The sequence below is a fragment of the Mastigoproctus giganteus genome, chromosome 6 (assembly GCF_048544385.1).
Source record: "Mastigoproctus giganteus isolate SK-2022 chromosome 6, ASM4854438v1, whole genome shotgun sequence".
NCBI classification, from domain to species: Eukaryota; Metazoa; Arthropoda; class Arachnida; order Uropygi; family Thelyphonidae; genus Mastigoproctus; species Mastigoproctus giganteus.
The window spans coordinates 186,937,486-186,957,521 of NC_143580.1; the positions used below are offsets into that span (position 1 = coordinate 186,937,486).

The 20,036-nt window shown below is 37.6% G+C and overlaps 1 protein-coding gene across 3 annotated transcripts in view; it reads left to right on the forward strand.

The window, feature by feature from the left end:
* The window catches only part of GCC88 (GRIP and coiled-coil domain containing 88 kDa), a 139,835-nt gene that overhangs the window by 14,412 nt on the left and 105,387 nt on the right, over positions 1 to 20,036 (forward strand). For 2 of the 3 annotated variants that reach the window (XM_090376621.1, XM_090376623.1), the window contains exon 4: positions 15 to 211. The exons of the other annotated variant lie outside the window; for it this stretch is intronic. In XM_090376621.1, coding sequence (XP_090232747.1) covers positions 15 to 211 — 197 coding nt within the window. The remainder of the gene's footprint in view (positions 1 to 14; positions 212 to 20,036) is intronic. 3 annotated transcript variants of the gene reach the window in all.

Genomic DNA, 20,036 nt, shown 5'->3' on the forward strand with positions numbered 1-20,036 from the left:
TATTTACCATTTAGATGTTGTTAGGGCTTACAGAGGACTGCTAAAAGAAAAAGAAGCTTTAGAAGAAAGTTTTAAAGTTTTAACCTTAAGCAAGTCTTCAAGCACCATTTCTGAAACAAGCATTCAGTTTGAAGAAGGTAAAATTCCTTCTTGTGATAATGAGGAAGAATGTGAAAATAAAACTGAAGATGCTTCACATGATCCTCTAAATGTAAGGCTGCATTAATACATATTAAATTTTTGCACAAAAAAAATTACTGAACTATAATAATGTTTCCTATGTTTTTATAATTTATATTATATAAGGGCATTATATAATGCTCTTATAATGCATTGTATATGTGATAGTTTCTAATAATATGTAGTACAGAAATAGCAGTCATTTTCAAATCACCTTGAAAAATTCATAGAAAATAAATAGAACATGTATTGAGGGTGATTCAATTGAAAACCACAAAAGTATTTTTAAAATTGTAATCACACAATAACAAAAATATACATAATCAGTCTTTTGTTTTATACATAATCATTTTGTTTTAAGTTCTTTCAGTGCAAAATCAATGGATATGTTTTTTGATAGTAAAATTCTTCTGGCTAGTCTCAGAGTTATTCATGCATGATCATCTCAGCCTCTTAATCAGATGAAAAGAAATGCTCTTGAAGCTCTTCTTTCAGTGGTCACAAAATGTGAAAATCATCATCAGCCATTTTCAATCCACTGCAGGATGAAGGCCTCTCCAGCAACTTTCCAGTTCCTTCTGTTTTGAGCACTGGCCATCCATTTACTACCCACAAACTCATGAATTTCATCTATCCATCTCCGCCTTTGTCTTCCAGGTTTTCTTCTAGCTCCTCTTGGATACCATTCTGTTATTTTCTTAGTCCATCTGTCATCATGTCTTCGAGCCGTGTCCTTCCCAAGACCATTTTAGTTCTTTTAGTTTTGATAAGAATGTCCTTTACTTGAGTTTGCTGCCTAATCCATGTGTTTCTCTTCTTATCTAACAGTCTGATTCCCAATATAATTCATTCCATTCTTCGCTGTGTATTTCTCATCTTCTCTTCCATTCTTTTGGTAAGAATGGAAGAGAAGTTTCACTTCCATAAGTCATGGTGGGGAGTATACATTGGTTCATTATTTTACATTTCAGACAAACTGGGATATTGCTCTTCAGTGACTATATTTCCTGAATGCTATTCATCCAAAATTTATTGTTCTCTTGACTTCCAGCCATTTATCATTATTACAGCTAATGACTTGTCCCAGATAAGTGGCATAGTATTTAGGGTTAGATGCCACCTGTGGTTTCCCACATCTGTGCTGTATGTACTCTGTGATGGAATGCAGACATCCTCTTGCCTCCTCCTCCTTTTGCCTACTTTGACTCCACCCGCCTCCTCCTACTTTTGCCTACTTTTGCCTAAAGAAAACATCCTCCCGCCTCCTCCTCCTTTTGCCTACTTTGACTCCTCTGGTCTGGGAGCCCACCGAATCACCTCTGGTCTGGGAGCCCACCGAAGGCCAGGGAAAGGAAGACAGCTTGCAGAACAAGGGCATTCTGCAAAGTTGGGTAGGTGCAACGGGAAGTGTCTGAGTTTGATATATATCAGTTCAGTGCTGTCATTCCAATGCAGATGTCCAGTTAGGTGTTCATTCAATTTTGAAAGTGGCCGGTGATGAGAGAAGAGCATATATGAGGAGAGATCATAGCGGTTTCAGGAACGTCTGGTGTGGATGTCTATGTTGTGGGATCAGATGTGGAGAGATAATACCAGCACCTTTTGAAGACTGCTGAGGCATACCTACTAAAAGCTAAAAACGTTTCTTTTGATTTTAACAGGTTGCTTTCCGGGCTGAGTGTGGTTAAATTTACATCCAATAAATTTTGATTACGTAGGTCCAGGTAGATGTTACACGAGTGCATTACGTGGTGCCAGTCCTCCAGTTCTCCACAAACACAATGGGCATCATTTACAAGCCCAAAGTCCTGAAGTCGCTTTTTGAATGACCCATGTCCTGTCAGAAGAAAGGTAGCGTGTAAATTAGGGAAGAACCAGCCAAGTCTTTGTTTGTTGAGGTAGGAGACACTAGGTAGAAATAACTTGGTAGTACTGCCTTTGGTGGAATCATCCCACGGATTTGCCAGAGGGAAACAAGTTCCTGCCAAGTACGCCGGAGTTCTTGTTTTGGATCTGCATCAACAATAGTTTTTATCCCCAGGAATTAATTTCTTTGTTCTTTCTGATGGCATGTGAAAGTGCTGTGAAGGCCACTTGGAGGTCAAGGGGGATACAACCTGTTAATACTTGTAGTGCTGCTGTTGAGGTCGTTCTACAAGCCAGAGTCATTTTTAATAGCATCAACCATTGTATCTGCAGAATAACGTTCCTAGTGCTGATGATGGACAAATAATGGAACCATACAGCAGCGCCATATGTTACGAACGGTACAAAAACAGCTGAATAAAGAAGGTGGAGTGCAGATCCCTTAAGACCCCAGTCTTTGCGGGTGAAGTGATCAAGCATATTGATATAATTTTTGGCCTTCTCTTTCATGGACTTTAGATGTGGCATGAAAGTTCTGTGATCATCTAGGGTGACGCCTAAATATTTGGATGAACGTTGATTCTTGAGTGCATGTCCTTTGTAACGAATGGTTGGTGATCTGTTGATGTCAAGACGGCCTTTGAGAAGCAGGGTTCTGCTTTTATCTGTAGAGATTTCCAGCTTATTCTCTTCAGCCCAAACCGACAGGCCATTTAAGACTGTGTTGGCTCTGATCTCAATAGCTGCACGAGTAGGGCCCTCAACAACGATAATCAGGTCATCCGCATATGACAGCTGTGTGGCGTGGGGGAAGTCCTGCAGAAGCCATTCATCCAGAATCATATTCCAAACAGCTGGCCCCAGAGCAGAGCCCTACGGGCAGCCTCTGGTGAGTTGGTGGGTGATACTATGAAATTTTGTTTTCATGGAAACTTTTCTGTTATAGAAATAATCTGTAAGACATTTGAAGTTGTTGAGGGAGCAGCCAGATATTCTGGCTCGCTGCAAGATCCCTGGCCACCAGACGGTGTCAGGGATCTGCCAGCTAAGTGATTTTCAGTAGTGCATCAATAGTTGAGCACCCCTGCTTGAAGCCAAACTGGAGTGTAGAGGCGAGTCCTTTGGTTTCATAGACAGACTGAAGATGGATGAGAAGTAACCTCTCAAATACTTTTCCTAATATTGGCAATAGAGCAATTGGATGGTATTCTTTGGCTGCACCAGTGGGACGATTTGGATCTGTGGGTAAAAGCCTGAGGTTGGCGTGTTTGCTACATGTAGGAAAGGAGTCTTCAATAAGACACATGTTGAACAGTTGTACTAGAACATCGGGTGTAACAGACCAAGGGTGCTTGATGGATTCTCCCACGATGAGGTCCAGTCCGGGAGCTTTTCCATTTTTGATTTTATTTATGGCTAATGCAACCTCCTCTTCTGTGGCTGAGGGCAAGACACAGAAACATCATCACTGAGAATCCCTGATTCTCAGTGATGATGTTTCTGTGTACTTCAGTGTCATGATCAGGACTGTCTTGGTAGATTATTCCATCTAGATTCTTGTTCATTGTCTCTTCCCAGGAAAGCATCTCCGAGGAATTCTCAGAATGGATAGACTTTATGATATCTTTGGACCCAAGGGTTTTTATTGTCTTCCGTCTTCACCAGGGCACACCAGCAACTTTGGCATGATAAATTGTGTTTGTGTATTCTCTCCGGATTGCATTGTATCTTTCCTTGTACTATGCTGTTGTTTGCAGTGGGTGTGTTCTTCGTTTTCTTTGTAACTCTTTCCTTGCACGCTGGAGAGAGGAGCGGAGATCTGTTAATTCTTCTGACCACCACGGAACTGATTTTGGATGTCGAGTACATTTTTTCATCGAAGCACATGATGCTTTATGGAGTAAGTCTTGCAGGAAATTAGTTTTCTGGTAGCTATTCATGGTTCGAAAGCGCTCAGCTGAATGGTGGTGAAGAGCATCTTGGATAATGTTCTCAAAGATATCCCATTTGGCAGTTCTAGTGGAGAATCTGATGGTATCATGAACATACATCAAACGAGAAGAGGTACTATTTTCAATGCTATATGTTATTAGCCAATGATCACTGGTGGTGGCAGTGTCGTGTACTTGTCAGTGCCTTAGTCTGTTGACAAGAGAGGGGGTTAATAGTGTGATATCCAGATTAGACTCCCCATTTCCCGAGCTGTACGTAGTTGGCTGTCCAGGTAGGTTGGCTATTACAAGTACACGAGAGGCGATAAATTCCTCTAGTAGGTCTCCTCTGGCATCAGAGGAGACCTACTTTTAATCTCTTTAAAAGTTACAACTGACAGTTACAGGCTCCGCAAAAACGATAAGTGTTTGCCTTTTATTTACATGATTGTTATTTTATATTGTACTTAATACGTAGTCATATAGTTATAGTTACGCTGGTTATTTTTTATTTTTAATTTAGATAAAGAGTTTTTGTGGATTTTACTTACGATAGGTAAAACCGTTATTTCGTTCCATTTTGTAGCCATTGTTTTTGGATATAGTGGTAGGGAATTCAAATTTTTTAATTGAGGTAGCTAGGTAGCTCTAACGCATAATTATATAGTAATACGCTTCACTGTTTCTATTTAATAGTTTCTATTCAAATACTATTGATATTTAATTTATTGATTTTATTAATTTAAACTACCATGCCCCAGACTAGAGCAGCAAAGCAACGGGCACAAAGTGGCAGGAGTGCTGTGAATCGGGGGAGAACTGAGGGGGGCAATTCTCCAACGCATCACAGCCTAAAAAAATGTGCAACTTGTGAAATGTTTGCCGAACTCTCTGGAACGGAACATGATATTGCCATGGGGGATGTCTTTGTGTGTGCGCGATGTAAGGAGTGTAAGGAAATCAGGCGACAACTCAGCGTTGTTATGGGCCTATATGAGAGTTTGAAGGACAGGGTGGATGCCCTCGAAAGATCTAAATTGAGGGGCCCATCAGGCTCTCAGCTGCCCACCTCAACGCCAGAGCTCACTCCTGGGCATCGGGCAACACGGCGGCAATCTCCAAAGCAGAATGCGCTGGTCCCAAAGGAACTAGTTATTGTTGGTGACTCTATTGTCAGGGAGACGGGGAATATATTTTGTAAAAAGGATAGGTGGAACAGGACCAGGGTATGTCTGCCAGGGGCAAAGGTTGATGACGTTGTAGAGCGGATATCATCTTTCAAGGGCACAAAAGGTGATATAGTTGTACACGTTGGTACTAATGATATTAAGAGTAGGAGACCGGCGGAATTACTCAACAAGTACAGGTCACTGTTGAAAAAAAGCCGTGAAATAGGGTTGAATTTGAAAGTGTCTGCAATTCTGCCCAGACACGATAGGAGGGAGTACATGATGAGAGCCTTGTCGATCAATTCGGCCCTGGAAAGATTGTGCAAGGCTCAAGGGGTAGAATTTTTTTCAGCCTGGACTGTACTTGTTAACAGGAGAGATTGCTTCTACAGGGATGGGATACACTTAAATAGAAAGGGTGCAAGAATATTTGCTGATGCTATCGAGGCAGTGTTAGGTGGGTCGGAAAACTGCTAGTTTGGGGGGATACAAAGACTAATAGTTTAACAGTAACCGCAGGCAGAGGTGAAGGTGATTCTTGCACAACTTCTATTAGAATAAGAAGCGACCTGGAGCGAGGGGTGTTGGGGGTTTCAGGGACGGATGGCAGTCATCATGGAATAGTTGGGTATATGGGATGTGTTAGGGTAACAGGGAATAGGCATAGGAGCATGTATGCTTGCATGTATACCAATGCTAGAAGTATAGTAAATAAATTTGATGAATTTGAAGTGTTGGTCAAGACATCAAAGGCGGATATTGTTGGGATAGCAGAGACGTGGTGTCACAAAGATATAAGGAATGCAGAACTGGAATTTGGGGAGTACAATGTGTACAGAAAGGATAGACAGGACAGAAAGGGAGGGGGTGTTATGCTGTTAATTAAGAAAAACATAAAATCAAAGGAAGTGCACCCAGTTAATATAGATGAACAGTGCTCTGTTGAGTCAGTTTGGTGTGAGATAAGCACTGCGAAAGGAAAAATAAGAGTAGGAGTGTGTTATAGGCCTAATGACTTGAATGAGTACAATGAACAATTGTACAGAGAAATAGAGTGGGCCAGTAAATCAGAATGTCTTATAATGGGGGATTTTAACTTCCCAGATATTGACTGGAACTTGTGGGTTGGTCACTCACACACTAGTCAGACTTTTGTGGAGTTATTGGATGATTGTTTTCTGCAGCAGCATGTTCGAGAGGCAACCAGAGAAAGTAACACTCTTTATCTGGTTATCAGCAGTGATCATTCCTGTATTAAGAATTTGCAGATAAAGGAACCACTAGGTGGCAGTGATCACAGTGTGCTGAAGTGGGATTTACTCAAAGAGGTAACTACCGTCAGGGGTAAAGGAAAGGGTTTTTGCTTCCGTAAAGGGGAGTACAGTGGTCTCAGACAGTTTTTAAATTCTGTACAGTGGGATCAACTGACGATGTTACAAACAGTAAATTCTAAGTGGGAAGCATTCAAAGAATTAATCGTGGAAGCTACTAGACTTTATATACCGATTAAGAAATATCGTTCAAGGTTTAGGCCTAAATGGTTATCAAATGAACTAATGAGACTCGTGACAGAGAAGAAAACTGCATGGGATGCATATAAATTATCAGGTGACGCAGAAGCCTGTGGCAGATATAAGCTAGTCTGTAATCAGGTCACAAAGGAGGTTCGGCAGGCGAAGGCGGATTACGAGAAATCTTTGGCAAAAGATGCTAAGAAAAACAGCAAGGATTTCTTTACTTATATAAACTCTAAAAGGAAGGGGATGAATATGATTGGACCACTTGACATCGATGGTTCGACTGTTGATGATCCTGCTCAGATAGCAAACAAACTGAATGAGTATTTTGCATCTACATTCACACGTGAGGAATTATTACAATTTGAAAATGGAAGAAGGTTATCAAATTGTAGCAGTGTGCTTAATGATTTTGTAATAACTGAGAGCAAAGTGGAGGAGAAATTGTTGAAGTTAAACATAAGAAAGGCACCTGGGGTGGATGGGATCTATCCAGTTATTTTAAAGGAGGCGGCAAAGCAACTAAGCAAACCCTTAGCCATAATTATGAGAGCATCCTTGGACTCAGGGGAGGTTCCCACGGACTGGAGATGTGCAAATGTGTCCCAAATTCACAAAGGTGGATCGAAGGGTGACACGAGTAATTACAGACCAGTTAGTTTAACTTCTGTTCCGGGTAAAATAATGGAGTCGCTGGTTAAAGATGCATTGCAGGATCATCTAGACAAGACTGCAGCGATAACTCAAACACAGCATGGGTTTGTTAAGGGAAAGTCTTGTCTGACAAATTTGATTGGTTATTATGATGTGGTCACAAAGGAACTGGATGCAAAAAATAATTTTGATATCATATACTTGGATTTCAGGAAAGCTTTTGACACTGTTGCGCATGGAAGACTACTGTACAAATTGGAGCAGAATGGTATTAAGGGTAAGTTGCTACAATGGATAAAAGGATGGTTAAGTGGGAGAAGACAGAGGGTGGTAATCAATGGGTGCTGCTCTTCGTGGACTAATGTTATTAGTGGAGTCCCACAGGGTTCGGTGTTGGGTCCACTGTTGTTTTGTGTATTTATCAATGATATTGATGAAGGTATATCAGGCTTAATGTCGAAGTTTGCAGATGACACAAAGGTTGGCAGGGTTGTTAATGACAGTAATGGCAGTGTGCTACTGCAACAGGATCTAGATAATTTGGGCAGATGGGCTAAGAAGTGGCAACTGAAGTTTAACCTTGACAAATGCAAAGTACTGCATATGGGTAGAAATAACCCCAGAGAAACGTACCAACTGTGTGGTACTACACTTAAGGTGGTAGAAAATGAAAAAGACCTGGGAGTAATTGTGCAGTCAGATATGAAGTTTTCTGAGCAGTGCAGACAGGCTGCTAGGGCGGGTCATGGGGTTTTGTCAATGATATATAGGAATTTTGCTAGCAGGGAAAAGGAGGTGATTGTCCCTCTGTATAAGGCAATGGTCAGGCCACGCCTTGAGTACTGCGTACAGGTCTGGAGGCCTCATTTTAGGAAGGATGTAGATTTGCTTGAGCGTGTACAGAGAAGAGCAACACGATTGGTGAGGGGAATGAAGGGATTCTCTTACCAAGAGAGGCTTAAGTTCTGCAAATTGCAGTGGCTGGAGACTAGGCACCTGCGCGGTGATCTGATTGAGGTCTATAAGGCCTTGAATGGGTTGAGCACGCTGAATTCTGATGGGATCCTTCCACTTGTTCAGATTACCAACCTACGGGGACATAAGTTCAAATTAAGAAAGGACAGATGTAGAATAGATGTGCGGAAATTTGCCTTTAGCCAGCGGGTGGTTAATTGCTGGAACAAACTTCCATCTGTCGTTGTAGAAGTTGATAGGTTAAATAAATTTAAGGAGGAACTGGACAGGCATTTGGAGGGAATGGTGTGATTTTTTTTTTTTTTTTTGGCTGATGCTGCATAAGCTCCTACACTTGCTTTCTTGCATCATGTGCCACTACTACTACTACTACTATCAGTGGTGGCATTATGCCATTGGGTTGATCGAGCATTTGAGTCACCAGCTATGATAACATCTGCATTTCCAAGGAGGTCAAGGGCTTGTTCAAGACAAGCAATGTGTGGCTGTATCTCAGTGCCAAATTGGAAATATGCCATGAGAAATGTGATGCAGCCAAAGTTGCCCTCAACAGTTGCCGCAGCCAGATGTGGGCAGCATAGGGAATCAATTCTGTTGATGACTAGATCCAGATTGCGGACAATGATGGCTGCGAGACAGTGCTGTTGTGTAGTTTGAATTTTTCTGTACATTAGGGTATAACCAGAGACCCTGCCACATCTGCAGTAGGGCTCTTGTAGAAGGAGAAGATCAAGATTTAATTCATCCATGAGGAGCTGGGGCTGAGATGCCACTGAAGTTGATTTTTGTGCATTTATTTGGCCTACTTTCCATAATTGGTGTTATTGCGTATTATTTCAGCTGCTCTCTTGTAAACAAGGCATGATCCATTTCTCACAGAGTGGTCACTAGGTTTGTTTATGGCTTTACAATTGGCACATTTCGGTGGTGAATTTTTATTGGGGCATTCTTTGTAAAGGTGGCCGGCTTCTGCACAGTGGGCCGCATGTTGGTTTTTGCTGCAGACATTTGGCTGATATGTGTCCGTATCCTAAACAGTTATAACATTTCAGGACTGGTACAAAATCCCTTATGCTATGTGAGGACCAACCTAGAAAGACTCTTTTTTGAATAATTAATTGTTTTCTGATTCTGGGAGATACTTCTGTGATCCAATTTCGGTGATCACGTACCCTGGTTTTAGTGGAGTATTTGATCTTAATTTCACTATTAGTATCCTCCTTCTCCATAGTCTCATAAAGATTCCTGTTGTAGATTTCTTTAATTAAGTCATCTTTCTGGATGAAGCTTTCTACATCAAATACTATCAAGATGGACCCCGAAGCTTGGGGAGTCTCGAAGACAAGACTAGTATCCACTTCGGTCCTGCAGGATTTTATCTTATCTAAGTCGGATTTCGTGGCTGTTTCAAAAATGATTCCTTTGTCCCTGATCTTTCAGATACTTTTGATCTTGACATTACCTAGCTTTGGTTTGATAGTGTGAAGGATTTTGTTTTTCACTCCATCACTGTCAGCATTGTCGCAGTCCTCTCCAGCTTTAATGATGAGCTTGTGTTTATATTCAGGGATAGTTACTTTGGGCATTTTTGCCACAGCTGCATATGATAATTGTTGGGTCCTTACAGATAAGTATATAACTCCACCTTTTCAATTACTGCTCCTTCAATGATTATATACCTTTCTGTGGCATACTTGTTCATCATTACTTTTGTTTTAGCCGTATTCATCTTTAGTCCAAAATCCTTACTAACTGCATAACTGATTAAGGTTTTCCTCTAATTCTTTGGGATCATGGCTTATGACCACAATGTCATCTGCAAATCATAAATGGTTTAGGTACTCTCCATTCACATTTGACTCCTTTCTGCGACCAGTCTAATCTTCTGAAAGCTTCCTCAAGGGCAGCAGTAAACAACTTTGGAGATATTTTGTCTCCTTATCGAACTCCTTTCTTGATTTTAAATTTACTACTGTCTTTGTCTAGTCAGGAGGTATAAAGGAGGGAGGTAGCATTCTCATATATATTCTTTAAAATCATAATATGTGGGATATCTATGCCTTGTCTTTCCAGTGCCCTAAACATTGCCTTATGCTGTATGGAGTCAAATGCCTTTTTATAATCCACAAATGTCAGGCATAATGGTGTTTTATATTCATTTGCTTTCTCCATTAGCTGTGACATTACGTGAAGGTGATCCATGGTTGAAAATCCTGTCCCAAAGCAAGCTTGCTCTTTTGGTTGATTCTCATCAAGTATTCTTCCTAATCTGTTAGTAATGACCCTTGTGAAAAACTTGTATATGTGGGATAACAAGCTAATTGGTCTATAATTTCCAATTTCTGATTTATCTCCTCTCTTATGCAGCAAAACTATGATTGCATTATTCCACTCCTTATCACACCTTTTATAATGCATTTTGTGAAGAGTTTTGCCAGTTTTTGTGTCGTGTCTCTTCCTCCCAATTTTAACAACTCTACAGTAGCTTTATCTTCCCCCAGAGCTTTCTGATTCTTCATTTTCTTCAATGCATGTTCTACCTCATCGGGAAGGATATCAGGTATGTTGTATGTGTTACTAATTTGCGATCCATCTTCTCCACTGCTGGCATCATTTCCTCGCTCCTTGTATAACTCTTTATAGTAGTCTGCTATTTGAATTATGCCTTCTCTGCTATTTATAAGTACACTGTCACTATTCTTCAGTTTCAGTATCATTTGTCTTTCTGTATTACTGCTCATGGCTGCTGATTTAAAGCCTTTGTTTTCCCTTAATGCTACTTTTCTTTTGTGAAATTTTCTTATATCCTCTCTGAGTCTTTTTCTAATGGCTTTGCGTAACTCAGTATACTCAATTTTCTCCTTGTTAGTGTTTTTCTTTCTCTTCATTTGTCGTCTTTGGTTCATCATGACAAGTGTTTCTTGACTAATTTTTTCTTCTTTGGATTTCTTTTTACCTATAGATTTCTTGGACTTTACAACTTTCAGAAAGTTGTAATATTCCTCATTGATATCTTGGTCTTGAGCAGTCTGCAGAAGCTCAGACTTGTTAAGTTCCAGTATATACTGCTTTTTCTCCTCTTCTGCTATCTCAAAGACCTTTGTATTATTTACTTGAGTCAGTTTTTTCCTTTCTTTTCTTACATCTATATCAAGTGTGCATCTTACCATTCTCTGATCACTTCCAACATTTACCTTGTTCAGGACAGTAACATCATTCATGATATATCTTCTGTTAGTGAGGATGAAGTCGATTTCATTAGTTAATCCATTTGGGCTCTTCCATGTCCACTTTCTGTTCACCCTTTTCTTGAAAAAAAAGTGTTCATTACTGACAATCCTTGAGATTCTGCAAATTCCACAAGTCTTTCACCAATTCCAAAATTTCCTATAGTTCCCCTTTCTGCACTGTTTTGTCTTTTTCCAACCTTAGCATTGAAGTCCCCCCATAATGAGTTTAGTGAGTTTTCTGTTCATCTAGAAGACTCAATTTCAGTGTACATTTCTTCAATCTCTTCATCATGGCTTAATGTTGGTGCATAAATCATGTGAAAATCACTTGATGCCAAGTCTGATGAGTTTGGACAGTAAGTTATTGCTTCAAACCAGATATTTCCAGCATATAACAAGTGGTGTTGAGGGGTGACATTGCAATGTAGCAGATGCACATCTCTGACTAATAGACCTTGACATTTCCAAATTATTGGCTTTAGTGATTCACAAGCACAATTACAGTATATTGCATTTGTGATTGTTTCTGCTTTGCCCATGTAATGATCCAAAATTGCTGAATTCTGGCACCAGAATACAATAATACTTTCCAGTAGATGCTTGGGTATCATGTATTTCCAGTTTAAAAAGTTTAGGTTATTTCAGGAAAATTTAACAAAGGTTTGAACTGTTTAAAAAGTTTTAAAATTTGTAAAAATATTTTAAAAATTTTCTTGAACTTCATTTAAAACTTCTGTAAAAGAAATTACAGATTTTTGTTTACATTATTTGTAGTTTCAGAACCAAAAACAAAAGCACCATTTTAAAATAGGAATTAAAGTAGTAAAAGTATTTTTGTTGAAATTGTGATTGATCAAGTATTTCAAATTTGACTTCTAGAAATTAAAGAGAGAACTAGCTATGTCACATCAATAGAAACAGCTGATCTCTTAAGGATATCTTTTACATTTCTATGATGGACATTTAAGAATATTGAAAGGAAATTTGCTTTATTTTGGAGTCTTGCAGATAGCATTTGTTTAGATATTTACTATTCACAGCTTAGACAGATTACATCTGCAAGACATTACAACTTTTTAAACAGTTTGTTAAAGGTTCAAACCACTTAACAAATTCACATCCACCTATATCTGAGGGAATGCATTTAGTGTGCTGTAATTTTCAGAATGTCGAGAAACAATGTTCCAAAATCCTCAACATTCCAAATATTTGTAATTAACAGTTTAAAAGTGCAAGCCTGGAATTCATAACTAAAAGTGAACAGTTACACAAGAGAAAAAGAAATAAAACAGTAAAACTTGTACCAAGCTATAAACAGAAAACAAGCATTGCTGTTAATAGCACAGAATTCATTCAGGGTGCTGATGGAATTGAGCAGCTATTAATTTCACATGCCTTTACTTTTACAGCACCCATTTATTGACTGCTTAAGAAGGATGGCCCATATGCATTATGGCAGAGTACTCGGGTGCTTTTTGAATGCTTATATGCATAATGGTAGATTATGTGTAGTGCTGTTTGATGCTTACATGCATCAAGTGCAGTGAATGTGTTAAAAAGTTGTAAAATTTTCTTGAACTTCATGTAGGCTGCTGTAGCTGAGTAGTCAGGCGTGAGGGTGCAGGGGTATACGTGCTTTGAGTGACTGGAGTTCAAGCTCATGATCTGCTAAATATGGTGCTGTTTCTTATATTCTTCCTATCTTGTGAGCTTCTCTGACCATGTGGTCATCCCAGAGTATAAACGTAAAATTTATTTATTTTTTATTTAAATCCTTCACTAAAAATTACAGGTTTTTATGTTTTGATTATCTGTGTTTCAAAACACAAAAATGTGTAAGTGGTTTTTTTTTTTAAATAGGAAGATAGTAAAAGTGTTATTGCTGATATCGTATTTAACTATTTCAAATTTGACATCTACAGAATTTATATCATCATATATTTAACTGAATAGCTTAGCCAAAACCTAGCAGTTTGGTATTAAATTTATTTATATGAGTACAGAAATCCATAAAAAATATCAGTTTACCGATCAAATTAACATCTGTAAAATGAGGACTTTCTTAGTTTTTGTTGTTTGAAAACAAATTTCATCGAAACATTGCAATCCACAGCCTCAACTAAGCTAATAAACTTACTTCATTCACTAGTACTTGGGTCTTTTGTTTAAAGATTGGGCTCTATTTTATGAGTTTATTAACAAATATATATACAGGCAACACGGTACTTCTACAACACAGTTTCGCTCTAACATGATTAATAAATTTCGGCAATCCTCGCACAACACAGTACTTATATAACATGGTTTGAGAATTGCTGGAAATCGCACATAACACAGTATTTTTGAGCTTTTGTGCTGGGAAAACCCTGCTATTATGTTAGATGTAATTTTAAGTTTCCATTCCTTTTTGTGAATCCCTGCTGTTGACTCACTAGTCGATATCGCCTTCGTGATATTTTTCCACGGCATATTTCTGGAGGTCACTACCATAAAACAATTTGCACTTTCTGGTTTATTGGTCTTTTCTGTTAATGAAAAGACCAATCTTTTCAGTTATAAACGGGCAGTAAACTGGATCTTCTTGCATTTGCTATAGTACTGATAGCTGGAATTTTGTGGGTTTTCACGTTATTATGGTGAAATGTGTTTCCCCTTCCTTCATTCAGTCATATAAAAAACATAAATAAATTTTCAGAAACTCGTTACTCTGTATCTGACTTGTGCGTATCGTGTTTGTTTTTGCTGCAACTTGTGCATGCCATGTTCTTTGTTATTAACTGCTTATCATTTTCACTGTTTTAAATTTTGCAACCCAAAAAAAAAAAAAAAAAAAAAAAGTCAGTAAACAGAAATATCAATTAGTTATTATGTACATATGTAAGCATAAATTTATTTTTATTTTGCTAACTGGAAAATATTCTTCTGATTTTCAAGCATCATTTAACTTTGTTACATTTTATTTTATTATTGGTAAGGTGATAAAGCTAAATTTGTGCTTTATATTTTTAAAGCAGGGGTCCACTGTATTTTGTTGGGAGATCCCTGGGTTAGGTTCTGTGCTACTGAACCTTGTGCTTGTTTGAGACCATAAAAAATTGACTTCAAAGTGCGCAGTTCGTGACTTTTAAAGAGAGCAGAAGGTACACAAAATCTAGATGCAGCAAAAGAGATTGTGCTTGGCAGCGATGAAAAGGAAGAAAATTAAATGAACGTACATTATTTGGCATAAAATTATCGTAGTTTGTAAGGTAAGACATTTGTTCAGTTATTACTATTTAAGTTACTACTATTATAAAAATAAAGTTAAAATATTAAGTTATTACTGCTATCAAAATTAAGTTTCCGATGGTTATAAAAAAAATGGTGTTTTTTTTATTTTTAGCTTTTGGAACGTAACCCCCCTTTTTGTACTGGTTCTTAGTCCAGTATAACACGGTTTCGCATTACACGAGATTTTGTAGGAACCAAACTACCGTGTTATATGAGGGTTACCTGTATATCAAAATAAAATAAAGTCTTATTTTATTTTATTATTTGTATATTATATTTACTATTTGTGCTGATATCTTATGTGTGTCAGTTTCCATGAACAGATTTTAAATGAAAATGGCTGTTGACTGTATTAGTATTAGCAATGGCCACATGGTGCAATTAAGGAAGCCTGTGGTTTATGCTGGACCAGCAAAAAAAATAATAATAATAATAAAATAAAATAACAAAAAATAAATAAAATAAAATATTGAACAAAAATCACCAAAGTGATCCTAAAAGTTCTGTTTTTTTTTTTTTTTGTTTTTTTTTATGTTCTTATAAATTCTGTATTTTTTCCTTAAGGAAAAAAAATGGCTGGGTTCTCTTTTCCATTTGGAATATCTGTAAGAGTAGTTTGCATTTAAATGCATTTTCAAATCTAATTGCCTGGAACATACTTCTTCCTTTACCTTGAGGTTCAAGTTTGAGATTGGTGGCTTGAATGCAGTATCAAGCCACTACAGTAAACATCAAGCTTGTCTAAAAGTGATTTAAACATCCTATGTTGCAGAGACCTGGCATGGATAGAAATTGTTTTCAAAACTATGAGGATTACATGTGCAAACTAAGCACTTTTGAATCAGGTATCTGTTGATGAATTGTAACTTTAAAATTCAATCATAACTTTAAAAGTTTGGAAAATTAACATAATTTTAGACAAATTTTCAAAGAGGAAAATTTCAAAATTATTTTTGTCCACATAATTATTAATAGTATATCTTAGAGTGCCTTCTTTTACTGAACAGTCCTCATATGTTTTCTTGGTTTATTGCAAGAGTGTGTACAAATTTAAATGATGCAGTGGTAACAGCTTTAGATTTATTAACAAATCCCATGAAACTTAAATGATGATTGCCATGCATTCAAGGTAGTTCTTAATTTCTTAACATTCATTCTTCTAAAATTGTTTTTGTAAAGGAAATTCAATTTATCTTCTGCTATGAATTTCCTAAAATGCTGATTGATATTACTTTTCTTTCCTATAGAAATAGTACTGCCACAATATTTGTCTTCATTGTGTGACAAATATTGCTCTTCCCATTCTTTTTAAAAATTTTGTTTTCTTTTGAGATATTTCTTGTGGAATATAATTAACACTCACGATAAATAATGAGATCAAATACTAATCTGAAAAAAATAATAATAAATACAGGAAATATTAACTCATTTGAACAAACCTCTCTCTCTCTCTTGAGCACTATGAAGAAAAAGATTACCTTACAGAGCTGATGAATGTTTTTCAAAGCACTTGATTCCAGGTTTAGTTGTTCTTTTATCAAATATTAACTTGATATTTGATAAAAACCATATTATGACCTTAGACCATATTATGCTAGTGTATGAAATCAGCACACTTTGTTCAGTTATAGATTGTGAATAAACTAACTGATGTTAAAATTCTCTCCCATGAAAACTTTGACATCCTTATCAGCTGATCTCATTAAAAGAACATTTATTCTAAGAGGCTGAAGTTAATATATTCTAATTTTAAAGAATATGTCATGTCATGAATGTGAATATTTTGTTATATCCTAACATTGTTTTTTCAGCTTTAGCATTACATTAGTAGAGGCATAGGATGTACGAAAGCAAGTTTATTTAGCATCAACCAAAAAAAAAACCTCTTCCTGTTTCACCCATCCATTCACTCCAGAAGTTTGTCTAGTTTAGCTTTGAATTTATTTAAGCTACCAACTTCCACAACGACCAATGGAAGTTTGTTCTTGCAAGCAACCACCTACTGGCTAAAGGCAAATTTCCACACATCTATTCTACAACTGTCTTTCCTTAATTTGAATTTATTCCCCCTGATAGAGGAAGAATTCCATCAGCATTCAACTTGTTCAAACCATTCAAGGCCTTATACACCTCAATCAGATCACCTTGCAGGTCTAGTCTCCAGACACTGCTATTTGCAGCATTAAACCTATCTTCATAACAGCAACCCTTGTTCCACTCACTAATCTCGTTGCCCTTCTCTGTACTCATTCTAGTAGCTCAACATTTTTCCTAAAATGAAGCCTCCAGACCTGTATGCAGTACTCAAGGTGTGGCCTGACCATTGCCTTATACATGGGAATAATCACCTCCTTATCCCTGCTACCAAAATTCCTATATATCATTGACAAGGCCCCATGAGCTACACTTGCAACCTATCTGCACTGCTCAGAAAATCTCATATCTGTCTGCACAATTACCCACAAGTCTTTTTCATTCTCTACTACCCTGAGTGTAGTACTGCACAATTGGTATGTTGCTCTGAGGTTACTGCTACCCATATGCAGTACTTTGTATTTGTCAATTTTAAACTTTAGTTGCCACCTCTCAACTTTTTTCTAGATCCTCCCACTGCTCAACTTTTTTCTAGATCCTGTCGCAGTAGCGTACCATTCTTACTGTCATTAACAACCCTACCAGCCTTCGTATTGTCTGCAAATTTGGATATTAAGCCTTATATACCATCATCGATATCATTGATAAATACAACAAACAACAATGGGTGCAACATGAACCGCTGGGGAACCCTACTAATAACATTAGAACATGAAGAGCAGTGTTCATTGATTACTACTCTCTATCTTCTCCCACTCATCCATCCTTTTATCCATTGTAGCAACTTTCCCTTAATGCCATACTGTTCCAACTTGTGCAGTAGTCTTCCATGTGCAACAGTATCAAAAGCTTTTCTAAAATTTAAGTATATGATATCAAAAGTATTTTTTGCATCCAGTTTCTTTGTGACCACATCATCGTATTCAATCAAATTGGTCAGACAAGATTTCCCCTTAACAAATCCATGCTGTGTCTGAACTATAACTGCAGTCTTATCTAGATGATCCTGCATGCTTCTTTAACCAGTGACTCCATTATGTTCTCAGGAGTTCTGTAATTACTCATGTCACCTTTTAATCTCCCTTTGTGAATTGGGGGAACATTTGCACATCTCCAGTCCGTGAGGATCTCCCCTGAGTCCATGGATTGCCTCATAATCATAGCTAAGGGCCTGTTTACTTCCTTTGTTGCCTCCTTAAATATAACTGGATAGATCCCATCCACCTCAGTTGCCTTCCTTATGTTTAACTTCAGCAATTTCTCCACCACTTTGCTCTCAGTTATTACAAAATCATTTAGTTCCCTGCTAGAATTTGATAAACGTTTGGCATTCCCCTCCCCGAATAACTGTTCATGTGTGAATGTAGATGCGAAATTCTCATTCAGTTTGTCAGCTATCTGAGCAGAATCATCAACAATAGAACCATCGATATCATGTGGGCTAATCTGATTCATTCCCATCCTTCTAGAGTTTGCATAAGTAAAGAAGTCTTTACTGTTTTTCTTAGCATCCTTTGCCATAGATTTCTTGTAATCTGCCTTTGCTTGCTTAACTTTCTTTGTGACTTGATTACAGACTCTTATACTCTTGATTACAGACTCTACCGTAGGCATCTGTGTCTCCTGATAATTTATATGCATCCCATGCATTTTTCTTCTGTCTCAGGTCTTGCCAGTTCATCTGACATCCATTTTGGTCTAAACCTTGAACAGTATTTCTTAGTTGGTATGAAAAAGCCTAGTAGCTTCCAAGATTAATTCCTTGAATGCTTCCCATTTAGAATTTTCTATTGGTAACGTCATCAGTTGATCCCACTGTATAGAATTTAAAAACTGTCTGAGACCACTATAGTCACCTTTATTATAGCAAAAACCCTTCCCTTTACCCCTGATGGTAGTTACAACTTTGAATAAATCCCACATCAGTACACTGTGTCACTGCCACCTAGTGGTTCCTTTATCTGCAGATTTTTAATGCATGAATAATCACTGCTAATATTCAGATCAAGAGTATTATTCCCTCTGGTTGCCTCTCGAACATGCTACTTTAGAAAACAATCATCCAATAAATCCACAAAAGTCTTGCTAGTGTGTGAGTGACCAACCACAAGTTCCAGTGTATGTCTGGGAAATTAAAATCCCCCATTATAAGACAATCTGATTTACTGGCCCACTCTATTTCTTTGTAGAGTTGTTCCTTGTACTCATCAGAGTCATTAGGCCATAACACACTTCTCCTCTCAACTTTGCTTTCCCTGTGCTTATGTCACACAAAACTGACTCAACACTGCACTGTTCACTCATGTAAACTTGATGCACTTCCTTAGATTTTGTGTGTTTCTTAACTAACAGCATCCCCTCCTCCCTTTTTACCCTGTGTATCCTTTCTGTACACATTGTACTTCCTGAATTCCAATTCTGCATTCCTTATCTCTCTGTGACACCATGTCTCTGATATCCCAACAATATCCACCTTTGATGTCTTCACCAGCACTTCAAATTCAGCTAATTTATTTACTATATTCCTAGCATTGGTGTACATGCAAGTATACATGGACCTATTCTTACTCTTAGTTACCCTAACACAACCCATCTATTTTCTTGTTCCATGATGATCCTCAGCAGTCTTTGAAATCCCCAGCACCTCGCTTTTCATGCTGCTGCTCATGAAGCAGTAGAAGATCCAATAGAAGTGGTGCAAGAATCATTTTCACCTCTGCCTGTGATTACTGTTAGTCTGTGAATCCCCCTAAGCTAGTTTTATACTGTATTAAGCTAATTGTTATGAATTATAGCTTTTTTTTATTATCTAAAGTATTATATATATTGCATTGTTTCATATATATTGCATTATTCATTGCATTGTTTCATATATATTGCATTATTCATTGCATTGTTTCATATATATTGCATTATTCATTGCATTGTTTCATATATATTGCATTATTCATTGCATTGTTTCATATATATTGCATTCATATCTGAGAACTGTCAGTATTGTTAGCATGAAATAATTCATGCTTCACGTATGTCATTGTCAGTGATTCATCATACTGCTAGGGATGTGAATCAGCAAGAGAAAAACAGTAAAATGTAGTCTGAAATGTTTTATAAAGCATATGTTTTAAAAGTCAATTTGAGAATTAATGC